This window comes from Sciurus carolinensis, chromosome 11 (assembly GCF_902686445.1).
Source record: "Sciurus carolinensis chromosome 11, mSciCar1.2, whole genome shotgun sequence".
Lineage (NCBI taxonomy): Eukaryota > Metazoa > Chordata > Mammalia > Rodentia > Sciuridae > Sciurus > Sciurus carolinensis.
Genome location: NC_062223.1, coordinates 15,885,002 through 15,906,080, shown reverse-complemented (window position 1 = coordinate 15,906,080; position 21,079 = coordinate 15,885,002). Strand labels below are relative to the sequence as shown.

The 21,079-nt window shown below is 38.9% G+C and overlaps 1 protein-coding gene across 3 annotated transcripts in view; it reads right to left on the bottom strand.

Moving 5' to 3' along the window:
• LOC124958706 (glycine N-phenylacetyltransferase-like) overlaps window positions 1–21,079 on the bottom strand; it is a 38,313-nt gene that overhangs the window by 7,649 nt on the left and 9,585 nt on the right. Inside the window, exons 1-4 of one of the 3 annotated variants that reach the window (XM_047517058.1) lie at window positions 13,637–13,865; window positions 12,794–13,214; window positions 7,501–7,596; window positions 6,099–6,206 (exon numbers count right to left, since the gene is read on the bottom strand). In XM_047517058.1, coding sequence (XP_047373014.1) covers window positions 6,099–6,206; window positions 7,501–7,578 — 186 coding nt within the window. In that variant the 5' untranslated portion in view covers window positions 7,579–7,596; window positions 12,794–13,214; window positions 13,637–13,865. Of the gene's footprint in view, window positions 1–6,098; window positions 6,207–7,500; window positions 7,597–9,242; window positions 10,294–12,793; window positions 13,215–13,636; window positions 13,866–21,079 lie in introns of those variants that run through there. The other 2 variants (XM_047517057.1, XM_047517059.1) reach the window with 2 other exon arrangements.

The following is a 21,079-nucleotide window of genomic DNA, read 5'->3' as shown; positions in this document are numbered from 1 at the left end:
GCTTGATAAATATTATTCCAAGCCCTCCTGGCTTTTAGGGTCTGATATGAAAAATTAGTTCAAGTTCAAATTGGCTTGTCTATAAATGTGACCTGCTCTTTACCTCTTATGGCTTTTATTTTAAAAGTTTATCCTTACTCTGTATGTTAGGCATTTTCATTATAATGGGTCTTGGAGAGGATTTATTTTATTTTGCCTATTTGGGGTTCTATCTGATTCTTATTTTTTTGATTTCCATCTTGTTCTAATATTTGAAATTTTTCCAGTATTATTTTTATTGAAAATGCTGTACATTCCTTTAATTTGTATTTTGGAACCAAATTCAACCCCAGTGATTCTTAAATTTGGTCTCATGAAGTTATCCCAGTTTTCTTCAATAGTCTGTTAATGGTCTCAACATTTTTTCTTTATTTTCAACTTTATATTCAAGAATATACACTTTGTCTTCAAGGCCTAAGAATCTGTCTTCAAAGTAGTCTATTCTATTTGTGATGCTTTCTATTGAATTTTTAAATTAATTTATTGCATCTTTCATTTCTATAATTCCCATTTGGTTCTTTTTTAGAATATCTATCTCTTTTTTGAAATTATCTTTCACTTCCTGTATTTTGTTTCTAGGTTCACTTCTTATGTCTTCTTTTAGACATTGACCATTTTAACTATGAACTTTCTAAATTCTTTCTCTGACATTTCTTCTACTGTGGTGTCAATGGGATCAGTTGTTGAAATTTCGTGGGCTATTTGGGGTGGTTTTCATCCTGCATGCAAGGTCGCTACCTATGACTATCACTTCGTTTATATAACAATTTAGTGAGCTTCTTTCTCTTAAGAATCCTTGGCTGAATGAATATCCAGATATTGATACTTACTCTCAATGTGGTGTGCTCTCTGCTATTCACAGTATCAGGTTTGCTTTGAGAGATAAAATTAAACACTATTGTTTTAGTCAGCTTTTTTGCTACTTGTCTAAATGACTCAACCAGCACAACTGTAGGGGAGGAATAGTTTATTTAAGGGCTCATGGTTTCAGAGGTCTCAGTCCATATACATCCAGCTCCATCATGGCAGAAGAGTATGGCAGAGGGAAGCAGCTCGCATGATGATTAGAGAGCAGAGAGACAGAGGTCTCCACTTGCCAGATACAAATATATACACCAAAGCCAGGCCCTGAGTCCCACCTCCTCCAGCCACACCCTACCACTTCAGTTACCACTATTAATCCCCGTCAGGGAATTAATTCACTGATTGTGTTAAGACTCTTACAACCCCAAAATTTCTCCTCTGAACCTTTTGAGCTTTGAGGGGACACCTCACATCCAAACCGTAACACCTATTTGCTTCCAACAAACTTCAGAGCAAAGTTACATACTAATCAACCTTAGGAAAAACAAAGACTTGTTGATATTCTTCACAGCTCCTTTAATCCAGCTATAAAGTGGTAGTAATGTTCTGCAAGAGGTTGAAAAATTAGTTATTAAAGACAGTAAAAATTGCTATTGCACTATATAAGGGCTGAAAAGGGGAAGCAAGAAAATTGGCTAAAAGAAGAGAGAAAGAAGAAAAAGAAAAGATAGGAATAATACAAACCAAGGTAAAAAGAAGATAAATATGGACAAGGAGGGGAGATAATGAGGCAGTAGCAGGTGCTGTAAAAAGGAAAAGGCGGGCTAAGTGGAACAAGTGTCAACCTAAGCTAGGAAAACCAAGAGAATTCTTCCAAGTAGTGTTTAAAACCTCAGAAGAAATGCAGTCAAATGGGTTGAGGCCACAATACTGAATACTAGGGGAAAAACTCTTTAATCAAAGTGAAGAGTAATGTGTTTATGACCTTTGAGCTACATATAGTGAACCACGCCAAAGTGGAGACAATTCTTACTGAGTCTTCCTGGTTTGGGTTTCACCAAGAGGTGGGACCTCTAGAAACTGTTCATCTCTCTTTAGCTTCTGGTCCCCCAGAGGTGCTGGGGCACAGGAGCCACTCCCCTGGTTGCTATGGACCTCCCGCCAGCTGGTTCTTTTTCCTCAGCCCAGGGGCCTGAGGCTGATACTTGGAGGCTGCTGTGTTGTATCTGCTGGCTGTTTCTGTTGGATGCAGGAGCACAGAATGCAGATCTCTGGGCTGTTGATTTGACTTCAGTGGAGACGCCATGTACCCGCTCCCCTTCACAGGGCCTCTTCAAAGTGGCATAGAGCCTGGTGACTGCAAGTGTGGGACCTGTAATTTCGGGCTCTCTGTGGGTGGTCTGCAGGGCACATAGACCTATGATTATGGGCTGTCTGTGGGTGGTCTGCCTGACCAATGCAGATCACAGATCCCTGGGTCACCATCCCTGTGCCTAGGAGAAGAGACTCAGCCAGCAGTCTGCCTGTGTCCCAACTTCCTCACCAGGGTTATAAATCACATGTGTCATTGTTCTCCACTGAGACAGAGGCAGTTTTCCTGCCTATGTCCCAGCTCCCACTGCCTGCACCTGTGAGTCCCAGGCACTGGTCCCCTCTGCTGCCCGGCACAGAGACCACCGTCCCAGCTGCATTTGCGTTCTCCCTGCCCATGGCCACGGATTGTGGGTCTCTGCTCCCATCTCTGCCTGAGCTCTCGCGGGAGCTGTGTGGAGCAGGGTTAGGCTAGCATCTCCTGGGAGCGTCCAGCTCTGGGGTCTGCTCCACCCCATTCCCCTTTTCTGTAATGACAGGAGGGAATTTCAGCAGCTTTCAATTAGCAGCAATCCCGCTACAGATTCCTTGTAGACCAGTCACCGCAGAGGTGTTCCCTGGTTTTATTTGCTGCTATCTACCTGTAGGGAGAAACGGCGTTCATGTCATTTCTTCTAGGGAGACTGGCTAGATGTGGATTCTATAAACAGCTGCCATGACCAGCATGGCTTTCCATCCATAAGCTGGGCTAAACTGCTAGATCTCCTTCAGTGACTTCCCAGCTCTATTGTGTTTTAATTTGTTCAGCTTTTCCTTCAGCTGCTGTTAAAGAAGTGAGATTATGTGGTTTTCCTGTCCCCCTGCTCTTTGTTGCTACTCCTTTTTTCCCCTGATCCTGGTGTAGTTTCAAGGGTAAAGATCTCTGTCCTTATTTTCTCTTCTGTGTCTGTGTCTGTGTGTGTGTGTGTTTTATTTTTTTCTGTTCTTTGTTTTCAAGTTATATATTATTTTGATGAGAAATGTATGCCTTACCATTTTGCAGAATAGTTGAATTTAATATTGGTATAGAAAACTGTGTATTGCTTCAAAACGAAAAGATTACTTCTCTTTTCTTTTTGCTTTTGTTTGTTTGTTTAAATTTTCTGTTCTGATAACCAAACTTCAAGTCTCTCCAAATCTCAGGCAGTCCAATATTGAGTTTTAGATGATTTACTCTGTTCTCCACCTCGCGGTCAGGTATTCTCTCAGTGCCTCCTTTCTGAGCTTAATCTGCTTCACCATCTTCTGATATTGATTTCCTTTCTTTTTAGGACTGAATAACATACTATTGCATAAGAGTGAGTGAGTGTGTGTGTGTGTGTGTGTGTGTGTGTGTGTCTGAATTTATCCATCCATCTGTCCATGAACTCTCAGGTTGTTTCTCTATCTGGGTTATTGTCACTAGTGCTATAATAAATATGGGAGTGCAGACGTCTTTGCACAGTGGTGATTTCATTTCTTTTGATATATGGTCAGAGAGGGACTGTGAGGTCAAATGGTAGTTCTAATTTTATATTGAAGAACTTCCCTTCTATACTTAATTTGTTGCAGATTTTTGCCAAGGCAGAATATTGAGCTTTGTCAAAAAAATTTTTCCACCTCAATGGAAATGGCCTTGTGCTCTTTATCTTTTATTCTATTAACATGATGTATTACAGAGGCTGATTTGAATGTGCTAAACCTGTCTTGCGTGCCAGGGATAAATCTCCGTGGTCACAGTGTATATACCTTTTGATGTATTATGTAATTTAGTTTGCTCATATTTCATTGAGGATTTTTACAACAAAATGTTCATCAGAGTAACAGGCCAATTGTTTTTTGAGTTTAATAAGTACCAAGGTGATGGTGGCCCTCACGGGGTATCTCAGAAGTATTCCCTCAAGCTCCACATTTTGGAAGAATTCAAGGAGCACTGGTATGAATTTTTCTTTGCTTGTTGGGCAGAATCGAGCTGTGAAATCATCTACTCTTGAGTTTTTGTTTCTTGGGGGTTATTTTTTTTTTTTTTTTTTTTTTTTTGGCGGTGCTGGGGATCAAACCCAGGGCCTTGTGCTTGCAAGGCAAGCACTCTACCGAGAGAGCTATCTCCCCAGCCCGGGTTATTTTTTTTAATCACTCCTTCAATCCCTTGATTTGTTATCTATTCCTTTCAGAGTCAATATTGGTAAGTTGTATTTTTCTAAACACTTATCTGTTTCCTCCAGAATATTCCATCTGGGGCAAATAATTATTTATAATAGTTTCTTGTAATCCTTTTTATTCTGATGTATCTGTTGCAATATCGTCCATTTCATTTTGAGTTTGAGTCTTCCCTCTTTTTTACTTAGACTAGTATTGTCAATTTTGTTCTTTTCAAACAGACCTGCCCTTTGTTTGGTTGGTTTTTTCTATGAATTTTGTATTCCTTATTCAATCTGTTCCTTTTTGAATGTTTGCTCTTTCTTTCCTCTGCTAACTTTGGTTTTAATTTGTTCTTCTTTTCTAGTTCCTTGAGATCTAATATTAGACTATTTATTTGGAATCATTCTTTTCACGAAAAGCATTTTTGCTACGATCTTCCCTCTTAGAACTGCTTTTACTAAAATTAATGGGATGCAGCCTGTAGCTTGCTTCCTTATTCTTTCACCCACTCTGTGTCTTTGGAGGGGTCTCTTTGATCCATTTGTATTCAAGGTTATTATTGTAAAGTAAGAACTTCTTACTGCCACTTTGTTATTTGATTGCTGGTTGTTTTTCCCATCTTTTCTTCCTTGCTTCCTTTCCTGTTGTCTAATGTTGTAATTTGATAATATCCTATATTGCTCGTTTTGATTACTCTTTCTTTTTTGGTCCTTTAGCTGCTATAGTTTGTGTTTTGTGGTTATTTCGAGGCTTGAGGAAAACATTTTATTCTTTTAGCGTCTATTTATAGCAAATAACATCTTGTCTTACTTCACTTACAAAAACCCTAGGCTTTTATTCTATTTCCCACAATTAATGTTTCTGATGTTACGAACAGTATCTTTTAACATTGAATATATCTTAACAACACATCTTAGCTGTAGCCGTTTTTTATTGATTTTACTTCTCAACATTCATACAAAGATATGTGTGGGATCTACACACACAAATACATTATCGAAGTATTGAGGATTTCACTGGGTATCTACCTCTAATTGTGAGTTTTGTATGTATTCATGATAATAATTGTTATCTATTCATTTCTGCTTAAGCACTATGCAGTTATATTCCATTTGTTAATAGTTTATATCAAAATGATACTAACATTAACATTTGTATTTTTGCATGCATGAATTTTTAATTGATCTTTTTCAATGTGCTTAAAATATATTTGTATTTTAAGTATGTCAATTGCTTTGCTTGAGTGATTTTTAAAAGTCTGGGACTAAAAATAATATCCTAGATATTATAAACTGTTTGTCATAATTCTCTAACACACTTTGTATTTACCTTCCCATATTTTAGGAGTTATTTTCTCTGCTTAAAATGTGTTCCCTGCTCTTGTCAGCATCTCAAAATCTATTGAACATCAAAATTCACTTCTGATGAAATGTCTACCTGGAAGTCTTTTGACCCTCTCCCTACAACCTCTGAAATAACTAGTTTTAATCTTCCTTCAGTCAGTTCTACTTCTAACCTCTAAAGTAAAATATTATAATATTAATCCAAAAACAGCTTCTTAGAATACAAGTGTTCTTGTGTGCTCTTGCACATTTTGACATCAAGTTGCAATTCTTCTGCTTTTCTGCTTTCCTCCGGGCTGTGAGCTCCTTGAGGACGAGACTAGAGGACCATCACTGTGATTCATTTCTGTTTCCCTGGCGTCCATCATACTTCCAGATCTGTGTTACACACTCAGCAAATGTGAACACAGAGTGATTTTCATTCCACCCCAGACAACTTACCTGCTCCTGAGGGCGCACGACTACTGTATTAAAATCTGGCCATTTGTCCACCAGCGCCTTTAGCTGGAAGGGATTCCCCTGGTTGATGTGGAAGACAGTCCCGTAGACCTAAAACGTTTCAACCAAGTGAGAGTTAGTGCTTTACAAAGGGACAGCAAAGTGCCTTGTTTAACCATAATGAGCCTATTCCTGTGTTTTCAGGATGTATATCATTACTCTAAGCAAAACAGATTTTTGCAAGAAATCTTGAGAATATTTTATATATGTAGTTAAACATCAGACTAATAAAATAAACAATCCTCACTCTGACATTGTCGAATTCTTTGGAGATATACTAGCCTTGAACTTGTAGTCCTTCTGCTTTAGCCATGCCCCTCCCCACAGTGATTGGGATTTTAAGCATGCACCACCACACTGGGGGGCGAGTGGGTATCCCACATTGATTGATTTTAGAATATGACTTGAGTTCTCAGGATAAATTGCCCATGTTCATGATATCATATATATTTTAAATGTTTTATGCTTGATTTGATAGTATTTTCTTAGGAATTTTTGGATCTATGTTAGTGATGGATATAATTCTGTACTTTCCTTACAATGTGTATTTCTATAATTCTGGACTCATAAAATGAGCCTAAAGGTATTCTCCCTACTTTGCTACATCCTAAAAGAATTACAACCATGGAAACGAAATGAGGTACCCCATTTGTGTATCAATCAATGAATCAAAGTGTAGTCTGTAAAAAATTTAAAAATAAATAAATAATAATTTTTTAAAAAAGGAATTTGGGTAGAACTAGTATTATTTTTCTCTTGGGTATGGTAGCGATTACCAGTGAAGCCACCTGGATGACATGGCTTTTCTTTGTTGGAATGTTTTCATTTACATACAGAGGGCAATTCAGGAGGCATGTTCCTCTTCAGCAACCTTTGGTATTGTGTGCTTTTCACAGAATAAATACTGAAATCTTTGAAAACAACACTGATGATTAATAGGTCCTTATCATGTTTATGATGTCTGTGGGTTTGTAGTAGGGTTTTCTATTTTATTCCTGACATTGGTAATCTGCATCTTCTTATTTCTTGGTCAGTTTGGTCACGATATTATCAACATTGTCCAACACTTATAAGAACCATAAGTTGGATGTGGATTTGGGGTTTTGTGTTGTTTTCATGTTGTTGTTCTCTACTCACATTCTTCAATTTGTTTTTTTAATTTTCTAATCTATTTATTTTACAATTTCCTTCATTCTGCTTGAGAAGGGCTTAATTCCCATCTACTTTTTCAAGTTTCTAAGGTGGAAATTTAAATCATTGAGTTGAGACTATTCCCATTTTTAGGCTCATTTTGTAGCGTAAGCAGTTAGTACTACATATTTCCCTGACAATGCTCTACTCTCACCTTTAAGGACTCAGGGAGGCTCTTCCTTAAGGACTTCTCTAGCATCTGGAGCATCTGTGGGCTTTGCAAAGGAAACATCTTGGCGGGTACTTCAGGCTAATGAGAGAATCAAGAAACATCAAGGAATGAGAAGAACTGGAAGGCACAGACACAACAGCAGTTCTCATTAACATCCTAAACTATATTCCTGCTGTCTCTTTGGTGCCCCTTCACTAAACTTCCGCTAACTCCAAGAAAGAATAGGAATGGTGGAAAGTATAGATGCCTCTTTCTGAAATAACCTTACCTACAACCCCTGAAGTTTTTAAACGTACTTGTGAGCATTTGTTTTCATTTCTGTATCACCTTGATTTCTAACAATTAAGGATGCACTCAGATTAATAGATCTATTCTCTAAGCATACATAAGCATTGATACAGACCATTTCCTATACTCTCCAAGAGCTTGCCCACCAATACCTTTCAGACTTCCAGTCTCATTAAGCTGCTTTCTGTCCCTATAATCTTCTCTAACAAAAGATCAAATTAGTGGAATTATTTCGTATGTAACTTCTGGGACTGGTATGTTTATCAAATCCAAGTTGCTGTGTATTTCAATAGTACATTGCTCTTTATTGCTGGGAAGTTTTCCATTGCAGAGATTGCACAGTTGAATTTTTTCGTTTCTCAATTGACCTGCTGAAGGACACGGGTTTTTATAGTTTGGGGTGATTCTTAATTAAAGTTACAAAGAACATTAGTGTACAAATCTTCGTGTGGCTGTATGTTATTATTTCCCTCAGAGTGCACTTCAAGAGTTGCACAGTAAGTGAATGTTTAACTTCATATGAAACTGCCTTGTTCCAAAGTGGATACACCATTTTGCGTTCTTATTACAGCAGATGAGGGTTTCATTTGCTCTGTATTATTTCAAGCACATCTGCAGAGTATTTTTTTCTATATAGTCTTATTCAGGAATCATTGCTATTGTGGGTAAAATCCTCAACAATATCCTTCAAATCAGTCTCCAAGAAGGTTCATAGAATTCGTTCTCAAGGCAGACCAAGTGGGTAAAGCTGAAGTGTATTTCAACAGATACAGTTCTTTGAGGGACTGACAATGTTGAGCTTTACTCAAGGGTTATGATTCAACAAAGTAACAACGGTTGAAAAATTGCTCCATCCAATTTGTGTCCATTCCTTACTTAGGATTCCCCAATTTCCTTCTTATTGCCCTAGGACAAGTTCAAATGTGGATCCTCGGATGCCCCATTCTTTGCTTCACAAAAAATGAGCTGAACTGCTATCACCCATTAATTAATTAATAAGACTATACTTATTAACCAAAATTTCATTCGTTTTCTCTCCTTCCTCCAGGTCCATTCAGCTATAATCCCTATTTAACAGCCCCCAGCAAAAATAAGCTGAACACAGGGACATGTCCTCTGAGCCTCTATTGATACCGTGGTCCCTCAGTCCACTTCCCGTCTCTGAGTTCTCCCTAGCCCTGTCCCCACCCTGAGTTCTCCCTCACCCTGTCTATTTCTCCTTCAGAAATGCTTAACTATTCATTCTCGATGAGCCATCAGAACAAAGTTTTTATTTATTTATTTACTTATTTATTGTGGTGCTGGGGATTGAACCCAGGACCTTGTGCATGCCAGGCAAGCCATACCCCCAGCCCCAGAACAAAGTCCATACTTTATTAGCCAACTGTCCACCCTTTGATTTTCTGTTCCTCACAGAACTCTAGATTTTGACTTACCCTCAACCTGAGTTCTGGCATGCAGAAAGTTTCTCCTTATTATGAGGGTATCCTCTCCATCACCCTCTCTTGCTCACTTCTCTCTATAAAAGAAAAGATCTTCTCTTTTCTAACTTTCAGATGTTTCTAGATATTATGGTCTGACAAATCTCCCTGTTACAATAGGCCCTTTCCCCCCATTTTGCAATAATCCTCTAAATAAAATTTCTCCTTACCTAAGTCTGGAATTTCTTTTGTTTGAGAACTTGGTACAGTGGCTTTGTAAGATACCACCTTGGCCAGGCAGAACAGTATTTCATGCAATTCACTTAACTGCTGGTTTGTGGGTAGCATGGACCACAAGAGAGATTTAAGTGAGATATTTGGAGGCAAATAAGAGCAGCAACCATTTTTCTTGGTCACCTCTTCAGACAAAGCTGCCAGCTTGTTCCCCCAGATTAACCATCGACTTCTCTCATCCTGGTCAAGAGTGTGCATTCAGCTCCATAATGAAGGAGCCTGGAAAGACAACCACTGCCAAGGCCACAGTAGCAAGAACTGCAAAGTTTCTGTCTGCCCCTGTGAATTCCAGTGGGTGTTCTCACACTTTAAATCCATTTTCCCTCCCAACACCTGTGTGCACTTCAATCTCCAGCACTAGAAAAGAAGAAACAGCCTTCCAGAAACTGCTTAACTAGCAAACACCATTGCATAAAGTCAAATCCTTACAACAGATCTTCTGTTTCTGATCCTGTGTTTTGACCCTGACTGATACACATACGTGGGTAAGTGCCACTGTGAGCTCATAACAAACTATAATAGATGCTTCCTGTTGTCTAAGAACTCATACTCTACTAAGGGAAATAAAACATACGCAAAACTAAAAACAAAATGCAACATAGAAAGAATTAAATTTATATGTGTGTGCAACAGTGGTATAGATTTCAACACATTTTGAAGTAGTGATTTTGGTATGAAAATTATTCAAAATATGTCATTTTCTTTTTTATTACCAAGTGAAATTTGAAACCAATTCACTCACCCTATCCCCCAGTTCTCATCTCTTCTTGAACCTTGCCCCTTCCCTAAACCTAAGGGTTGGATTTGTACAGTGTATGTTGCTAAAAAGTATGAAGAAATGTTTCTACATTTTGAATTACTGCAGCAAATTGCAAGCATCTGAAGAATGGGTCACAGCATGCTTCTCCTTGTCAGGTGGCATCTAGGAATGCTGGTCTTTTGGGGGTGATGAACTAGGACCTGTACTTGGAGGAATAGTGCTGATATTAGTTTCTATTGGCTCCAATTACCGAAGACGTCACTCAACCTTTTGGTCTATGGCTTTCATATATTGGGAGAAGCTTGGAATAATGAATGCTTTGATTTTTCTATGTGTGTTTCCCCAAGATTTTCTGTCAATCATTTGGGGGCAACAACAGACTTTTCACTGACCCTTGAACTCCCTTCATAATTTAAGGGAAGGAGAGTCTTAAACAAACCCACTGAGGCAGAGGCTGCATTGTGAATGTAGTTTCTGGGAGCAGGTTCTGGGCCTCGTAGGATCTGCTTAAATGATTTGTTGTTTTGTAGTGATGGAGACTGAACTCAGGGCCTTGTACATGTCAAGCAAGCATTTTACTGAGCTACATCTGCAGCCCCTTGTAAACATTCCTTTAACCACTAAGTGCTGACTACTCATCTCATCTATGGTCTCTCTCTTCCACATAAGACCCCAGAACATTTCTTTAATTCAATACCTGCTTTAGTACTCTGACTTATCTCCATTTTATTTATGTCCTACTCCTACACTATCTTCAAAACCCAGTTTTCGCTCCTTTTCCAAAGTCCTAATGAATGCCAGTTTGTCCTTGACTGACTCCCTCTGAGATACCTCAACTCAGACAGAATGAATCATTCTCTTTCCTGCAAATCTGGTAACAATGAATTAGGGTCTGCCTTCTAATTTGTTAATTTCACTGGACACAAACTAATATTCAAATTGTTAATCCATTCCTTCTCAAAGGTTATCACATTGTCTAGTACACATTAAGGAATAAGTACATATCTGCTTAATGATGGAATGTACAAACTACTTATATTAATATAATCATTTAATTAGTCATTTCCCCAAATTAAAAGATTCTTCCATTCATTCAACAGGTAAGCTATGATATGAATGTTTATGTCCTCCCTCAATTAGCATATTCAAATACTAGTCCCCGAGGTGATGATGCTAACCAGGTAAGAATTTTTGGGATTGGTATGAGAACATCCCTTCCACCAAATGAGAACACAGGAGAAAAACACCATCAAAGAATCAAAAAACAAGCGATCTCTAGACATGGATGCTGCTGGCACTAAAATCTTGGACTTCCCAGCCTCCATAACTGTCAGAAGTAGAGTTTTCTTGTTTGTAAGACATCCAGTTTGTGGTATTTAGTTAGAGCAACCCAAAGTGGACCAAGAGAAATTACCAATCGAAGGTCACCTCTTGAAAGGCATGGGTATTGTTACCATATACTGCATTAAATAGCTCCAGAACAGAACAGAAGCACCCGTGCCAAGAATCAAAGTCTCAGAACAGAAGTGTAATATTTGGGAAGGTTCATTTGACAGTCTGGCTGGAAACACCTCAGAAGAAGACAAGAAAATAATAAAATAGAAATTGGCACCAGAACACTGAAGATGTAACATTAAAGTATCAGCATGCATATTTAAGACACAAATACGCTGTTTCACTAGTATACTTGACTAAAACCTGGGGAGAGAGTGAAGGCACACACTCTGGTGGGTCATCAGATGGGCAATGAGCAAAGTCCTGTAAAAGGCACTTGGAACCTTTGACACAGTCAAAGGTTTGTCCAAAGAAAACAATTCCAATGAACAGAAATGCTCTGGGAAAAATTGTGCAAAGCATATTTACACAGTTTTCATGTGCACATTTATAGACAACTCATATATAAAGATAAAAATTTAGAAGGGAAAAACAAGGCAGTAGCATTATAGAAGAGCTTTTAAATTTAGATTTCTTTTTCTTGATTTTAAGTTAACAACTCATCTCCTCTCTATTTCAGTCCCCATGTGAGAATCCACTCTAGTCTCTTCATGACTGAACAGGGCACTTCAATTCCCCATAGGTCAATTACCCTAGGTAAAGTCGACTGCCTTAGAATGCTACAGAGATTACATAAGATAAGGTTTGCATGGCTTGTGTCAAATAAATGTCACCTGAGGCAGTATGCCCCTTTCAGGTGCCGTTATAGTTTCTGTCTCCCACCCACTGATAGCAAGTTCCCAAGTCCCTTCATATTTATTCATCAATACAGACTCAAACCTGGCTTCATCCAGTCAAGGATTTCTGACAGATCTAGCAAGCTGCCCTGCACACAGCAGTTGTGTCTGAAGTAGGTTTTTGCAACGGAAAAACTTCATTTCTTCTGGAAAAATTCTCAGCCCCAGTGAGCTCAGAAATTCTTATCCACATCCAACAGGAGTATTTTGCTCATTTTTCCTCAATAAGGAGATAAAAGGAGATGAGGGGTCTCAGATCATCAATTCTCCGTTGTTCTCACCTGAAAGTTGTCTTTTCATTCAGACTCTGCAAAGGTCTATAGGGAAAGACAGGAAGCAGCAGACTGTTCCGGAACAGGAAATATATGCTCTGAGGATGCTGATTTTAAAAGGTGCTTTGGCTTGTTTTCCCAGAAATGCGGTACTAAAGTTCCTGATAGAACTTCAGGCTGTGCAAACTTCTGAGACCTGAGTGTGAGGTCAAGTCCCTCCCTCCAGGTCCCATGCTCAGGCAGGTGGCTCTGTCCCTTGACCGGTTCACTCTGTGCATTCTGAGGCTGTTTTCCAGAAGGCTGCCTCACTTTCTGTTCCCAAAGGTCCAGTTATTACTAAGCAACCGAGCTGTGAACCTGCTGGCCAGGAGCTGGAGGCAGGTGAATCCCTAAGCAATACCCCTTTGCTTCCCTTCCTCTTCACAACTACCTGCAGCAGAAGCAAGAGCTGTCTTATTATTCAGATTCACTGTTTAGAATCAGAGTTTTCCCCCCAACCATTTGTAAAGAAAATCACCTACTTAGAGAGCCAAAAGGGTGAGGATCCTACACTTTTGAGTTGAGTTCAGTGAACTCCAGTTAAAATAAATAGGAAAAAAAACACACCCAGACATGTAATTAAACTACTGAAAACTAAATATAAAGAGACCAAAGAATGATCAGGCTTTTCTTTTTTAAAAATGGGGGCAAGGAATCTTTTATTTTCAGACACTTCTAAAAAGCCAACACATTGAAATCTTTGGACTTTAGGTTCCTCTCTGATTACTGACCAGGAACTAAAACTGAGGAAAGGGAGTGTGTTTTAATGGGAACACATGCCCCCCACCCCTTATCAAACTCCAATGTTTGTACCTCTAAGAATGTTGGTCAGAAATCCCCACCACTCCGAACCACATGGAGAGAATCCTGATTCTTGTGTGCCAGTGGTTCTCCAGGGTGCTTCACCAATACCTGGACTCCCCAAGATTCCTTTAAGAACTTTGCATGGTCAAAGCTGGGGATATGACAGCATGTGCAAAGCCCTGGGTTTGATCCCCAGGACCACAAACAACAACAACAATAAATACATATTTTCATCGAAAGCCTACCATTAGGCTTTCAATGCATCATATACTAACATCAAATGCATATGATGTTAGCTGTACAAATGTTTTTAAATGCCCTTTATCAAGGTAAGGAAGTGCTATTCTCTTCTTAGCTTGCTAAGAGATTTCAGGAATAAATATTGGTTTTGTCAAGTGTTTGTCTTTGAGACAATTATGTGAGTTTTCATTTTTAGCATGTTAGTATTTTGAATTAAATTGACTGATTTTTAAAAATATTGAAACAAACTTGTGAGCCAGGGATATAGCTCAGTTGGTAGAGTGCTTGCCTCACAAGCACAAGACCCTGGGTTCAAACAACTTGCTTCCCTACAATGAATCCTACTTCATCAGATTTATTATCATTTTTGTATATTGTTAGATTCAGTTTCCATAAATTTTGTTTGGAATTATTGCACCTGTGCGAAGAATGATTAACTCAATTCAATTCCAATAAAAACTCAGCAAGCCGTTATTGTAAACTGATTCTAAAATTCATTTGGCTATGTGTTAATATATAGTTTCAGAACTTGTTATGAAGCTACAATAATCAGGATGTGATTGTTGGTAAGACAGACACACAAATCAGTGGAACAGGACAGAATTCAGAAATAGAATTGCATATACATTAACTACGGATTTTTATTATTATAATTATTAACCAATATTAATTATGCAAATTAATGCATTTCACTGACATTTGCATATATGCTTATATCAGGCCTTGATCATGTCTTCCTTGTGCCCTCTCTTGCTCTCCCTTTTGTCCTCTCTCCCTCTGATTCCCTGTCCCTTCACTGAAAGTCCCTTCTACTTTTAGCTCTTTTTTCTTTTTTTTAAGTTTCTACATAGGAGAGAAAACATGCATACTTGTATTTTTGTGTCTGCTTTATTTCACGTAATATGATGCCCTCCAGTTCCATCCACTTTCCTGAAAATGACAAGATTTCATTCTTCTTTATGACTAAATAATACTTCATTTTTCCCCCTTGTCTGTCATCTGCTGATGGCACCTAGGCTGATTCAATATGTTAGTTATTGTGAATAGTGCTCCGTAAACATGGGTATACAGGTATGTTTTTTGTGATGACTTCATTTCCTGCAGATATGTACCCAGGAGTGGAATACCTGGACCATATGGTAGTTCTATTTTTTATTTTTTTGAAAATCACATGCTGGGCACGGTGGTGCATACCTGTAATCCCAGCAGATTAGGAGGATGAGGCAAGAGGATCGCAAGTTCAAAGCCAGCCTCAACAATTTAGCAAGACCTTCTCAAAATAGAAAATAAAAAGGGTTGGGGATGTGACTCAGTGGTTAAGCAGTTCTGGGTTTAATCCCCACTACCAAAAAAAAAAAAAAGAAAAAGAAAAGAAAAAGAAAGAAAGAAATCACGTTACTGTTTTCCATAGTGGCCGTACTAATTTGCATTCCCCCCAACTGATTTTTGACAAAGGTACAAACATTGGTTTATAATTTTCAACAACAGTCCTGGAAGAATTAAATATTCATATGCAATAAAATGAACTTTAGACCATGCTATAAATCATACACAAAAATTAACTCAATGAAGGGATAGAGCTAAAGGTAAAATCTAAAAATATAAAAATTTTAGAAGACTGGACAGAAATCTGTGACAACAGGCAAAGTTTTCTTGGATAAGAAACCAAAGGTATAATCCATAGGAGAAATATTTATGAATTGGACTTGATCAAAGTGAAACACTTGTGCTTTTCAAAAGAGACTGTTAAGAATGGCAGTCATCAGCCGGGTGTGGGGGCAGACCTGTATCCCAGAGGCTTGAGAGGCTAAGGCAAGTTCAAAGCTGGTCTCAGCGACTTAGCAAGATCCTGTCTCGAAATCAAAAAAAAAAAAAAAAAGGCTGGGGTTGCAGCTCAGTGCTTAAATGGCCCTAGGTGTACTCCCCAATACCAGAAGAAAATAATAATAATAATAATGGCAGTCATCAAGAATACAAAGAATAATAAACGCTGGAGACGATGTGGAGAAAATAGTTACTGTATGCTGAGAAATTTAAACAATCCATAGGGACAGCGTGGGGAGTAGGAAAGGGCTCGGGTGGGAAGGAGAAATTATAAAGGAGTGGAGGAAATGTTTGGGGGGAAGTGTATGTTCATTATCTTTTGCATTGTTAATGGGAGTTGAAGTAAAATTGTTGAACTGTAATGTTCTTCCTATATGAGTTTTGACTGAATATATAAAAAAAAAAGTATGGAGCCAAAGGACCAACATTCTGTGAAGCAGGGTGGATTAGGACACTGTCTTTTTCCTAGTAGGATGGCAAATTCAAGTCCCATATATAATAAAGAAAGCCACAAATAAACACCCCTTCCCCAACTCGTTCATCTTCCTTTCTCATTTTCGTTTTTGGGGGACGGGAGACGGAGGGTACCAGGGATTGTACCCAGGCTGAGCCACATCCCCAGCCCTATTTTGTGTTTTATTTAGAGGCAGGGTCTCACTGAGTTGCTTAGGGCCTTGCTTCTGCTGAGGCTGGCTTCGAACTCTCGATCCTACTGCCTCAGCCTCCTGAGCTGCTGGGATTACAGGTGTGCACCACGGGGCAGGCTCTTTCTTGGTTCTCACCTCTCAGTGAGTTATGAGTTTGAGTTGGAATGCTTCCAAGAGCATCCCTCCTTTTCACCCAACAGATTCTTACTCTTCCAATTGCCCCATGCAATGAGGTGTTCATATAACTCTTCGGGTTTCAGGTCTGGACTCCTTTGTAAACAACTCTACTAGAACACTTAGTTCTTCATTGAATTATCTCTTTATATGGCCAGACCCCACCACCACCACCCCCGAGGTGGTCAGTTGTTGGATTCCAAAGATTATTATATCACCTTTGTGCCTTCAAGCTCAATCATAGTCTCTGGGCATTAGTCAAGAATCAAGACTTAATTTGTTGAGTGAATAGAAATATGGATGGAAAAATTCACTATGCTTGTGAAGACTGACGTGGTCAAGAGTCCATCACCCACCAAGGCTACTAAGAAAGAATTTTGGCAATAATGGGGATAGGGAAATGTACTTATTAAAAATACCCATTATAACAACATCCTCAATAGCTTTTGAACTCCTTCTTTCTATCTGCTAGAAACTTGGTGCTTCATATCTCATTTGATCTTGACATTCTTGTAAGTTGGCCTCATTCCATCCTACAGCGAGGAAGGTGAGACTCAGCTGAAGCATCCTATCATGAGTCACGTAGCTAGCAAGAGAGAGGTTCTATCATGAATCACGTAGCTAGCAAGAGAGAGAACTGAGACTTGAACCGAGGCCTCTCTTTATCATTTCATCTCTTTATCATTAACGTGCATCACCTGAGAGTGATAGACGACTTAACCTCTCTTGAAAGGCCACCGTTCAGGCCTTTCCTGTGTCTATCTTACCACTCCCTTGTGGAAATGTTGGGTAGGTTAGGAAAGTTTCTGTGCAAAGTGATGATTGTACATCACCCTACCAAAGCTCTTCCGCTGGCCCTCGCCCGCCGCCCACAAGACAAGGCTTTCTAAATCCTCCCACACGCGCTGCCTCAAAACTCTCCCCATCTTAGAGGAAAATTCTAAAAGATCAAGAAAGAGAAGCATAAAAGCTTGCAAACTACAAACAGCCTTTATCTCCTTCCCCTCTAAGAAGAGCAGATCAATTTGTTACCCGCAGAATAAGGACATGCGAAAGTTACCACCCAAACAAGTAGAAAGGCCGAAGCCTAAACGTTCCTTAGGTGACAGCCGTCAGAAAACTAAGCACGGCAAGTGCGGCTGGACTTGCTGCTTTGTGCGTAGGAGGTGTTCTGTGCCCGCGTGGAGAGTTTGCTGAAGAATTTCACCACGTTGGCATGGTGCTTATAGTCAGGAGTCTCATTCTAATACAAGTAAAAGAAAATAAAGACTTTTTTTAAATTGCATTTCTACATCAAAATAGTTACTTCTCTAACTGCTTTCTTGTACCCTTTCTGGGCTCCGACAGAGACGCCAGACCGGATGGTCTGGTACCACCGCTGAGCTACACATCTTGCCATAACTGGTTCAGAAGTCGGCATCTCACCTGACCCGCTTAGAAACTACCCTGACAAACTTGGACTTGTGACTAAGAGATCACAGTGCCCCCCAGGGGCCTCTTGAATAACAGAAATGTAAAAATTTAGAGCTGTGTTTTAAAGTGAGCAATTAGCTGGGCGAGGTGGCACCTGCCTGTAATCCCAGCAGCTCAGGAGGCTGAGGCAGGAGGATATCAGGTTCCAAGGCAGCCTCAGGAACTCAGTGAGGCTGTAAGCAACCTAGAGACACCCTGTCTCAATAAATAAATAAATAAATAAGAGCAATAAGCACATGAAAAGATGCTCAATATCATCCTCCATTAGGGAAATGCAAATCAAAACCACAATTAAATACCATTCCACACACTATGATGGCTATATATATATATTTTTATTCATAAATATATGTGAATAAAATAACAACTATCTATAAGGATGTGGAGGAAATGGAACCCTTTTTGCTTTGCTAGTGGAAATGTAGAATTGTACAACAACCATGGAGAACAGTTTGGCAGGTCCTCAAAAATTTAAACATGTGACTCAGAATTTTTGCTGTTAGAGATAACACACCAAAGAACTAAATGCAGAAACTCAAACAGATATTTACATACCCATATTCATAGTAGCATTATTCCCAAGAGCCAAAAGGTGGAAAAACCCCATAGATCCATCAACAGGTGAATAGATAAAAAGAAAAAAATGTACTAAGTACATTCAATGAAATATTATTTAACCATGAAGAAGGGAAATTTTTATAAATGCTATAACATGAATGAACCTTGACAACAGTATGTTCAATGAAATAATCAGTCATGTGGAAGGACAGGTATTATATGATTCCACTGATGTGAGATACCTAGAGTAGGTAAATTGATACAGACAGAGAATAGAAGAGAGGTTTCCAAGAGCGGGATGCAGGGATGAGGAGTGAATGTTTAATGGGTACAGAATTTGTGTCCAGGAAGATGAAAAAGTTTGGGAAGTAATTACTGGGAATAGTGACCCAACATGGTGAATATATTTAATCCCACCAAATTGTACACTCATGAGGGTTAAAGTGATAAATATGTCATATATATTTTACCACTGCATACATTTGTTTCTGTTTTCGTTTTCAAACTTGTCTGTACAGGAAAAGCAAAGTAATAGAAAGAGCAACCTTCCATCTCCGGGATCCAACCTTTTTTCTTGGAATCAAATTTTCCTGTCTGAAAATTTTTGTATTTTTTATTGATCCTTATATCAATCAAACACTTTGCTTTTTTTCTCAAGATAGCTCAAGTTAAATCCTTTCACTTGAACTTAAGTACAGTTATCTAACCAACTCAGGTAGAGTTTTAGCAAGTTTGTGGGTTTGGAGATGGCTCATCTTCTCCTGGTAAGGGTTAACTGGGGGCCCAAACCAAGGGTAACTCAGAGCAATTTCACACTTCACTTAACTTGGGTTCCCAGAGGAGAAAGTTCTAATCATTTTCTGGTTTTGTTTTTGCAGAGGATTAAGGACACTCAGAAACCCACTGAAGCAGAAAAACCTGAATCATCAAGATCTCTGGGTAAACATCTGGGTGTCCTTAGGGGAAGCCACCAGTCAACAATAGTCCAGCAAGTACCCAGGGAATTGGGTGAGTATCTGAGATTCCTGCAAGAATCTCATTTGGAATTGACTAGCTAAAAGGGTGTAAACTCATAATACAACTGACTCTCTGGGGGTTTTCTAAGGAATGGGGAGGGTTCTGGTACAGAATTATGTCATGGATCATAGTAGGAGAGTGTTGTGCAGAGTCTGATGTCATTATAAGGTAATGATTACCCACCCAAACATAAAATATGTTTAAGAAATACTTAATCTTCCAAACTGTACAGTAAGCATATCATTTAGGATATTTCCTTTAATCCTGACATAATCATACAAAACAAAACAACATTATGGTTATGATTTATATCTAAAAATGTCTCCCCCAAAGTTCATGTGTTAGGCAACATGACAATGTTCAGAGGTAAAAAGGCTGGATTATGAGCACAGTACCCTCAGCAGTAGATTAATCCATTTGATGGATCAATGTTTTGAATGGAGTTCTGGGTGTTAACAGCAGGCCAGTGGGGAGGAGGCAGATCACTGGATGTGTGGCCTCAGACTCGATGGGTCCCTGGCCCTTTCCCCTCTTTCTGCTTCCCAACTGCCATGAGCTGAGCTCTCTTCCGCCACAGCCTCTGTCATGTTCTGCCTCACCACAGCTCAGGACTCAGCCTACCACGAACTGAACCTCTGAAACTCTGAGCCCAAAATAAACATCTCCTCATCTGAGTTGTTCTTATCATGCATTTTGGTTACTGTAATGAAAAGCTGATTAACACAATTATTATTCTTTCCAATTATAGAAAAGGAAACTGAGACAACAGTCAAGAACTCGTGCTGCAGCTCCTGAGTTAATATTTGTTAAGCCCTGTCCTCGGTCATCTAGTCACAGATTAAGTGACTCGGGAGCCATACTGAGTTTGGTTCCTGGGCTGGCTTTTACTGCTTGGGTGGCCTGGGGTTATGGATATAAATGGTTTCCTCCTCTAAAATAACTATTCCTACTTGGAAAGGGTATGGAGAAAAGGGAGCCTTTGTACACAATTGATGGAAAATTAGGTTAATAGAGCCTTTATGGAAAACCATATGGAACTTTTTAAAGAAATTAAAAATAGGAACACCATATGACCTAAAAATCTTTCTTTGGGGCATATATACAGAAGAAGTGAAATTACCACCTCATGAAGACATCTGCATTCCTGTATTCATTGAAGCAATAGTCAAGATATGGAAATGACTTATGTGTTCACTGATGGACAAATGGAGTAAGTGATAGAGAGATGATAGATGATAGATAGATAGATAGAGGTGTATCTACAGATATGTATACATATGTGTGTGTGTGTGTATATATATATATATATATATATATGCAATTGAATATTATTGAGCCCTAAAGAAGAACAGGAACCTGCCATATGTAGATGAACCTAGAAATATATAAATAAGACAACAGAAAAAATAGTATATGATCTCACTTATATGTGGAATCTTTAAAAATTATCAAATAAGCAAAGATAGAGAACAAAATTGAGGTGGGAAGGAAGAGATGTAAATCAGAGCATAGAAACTAG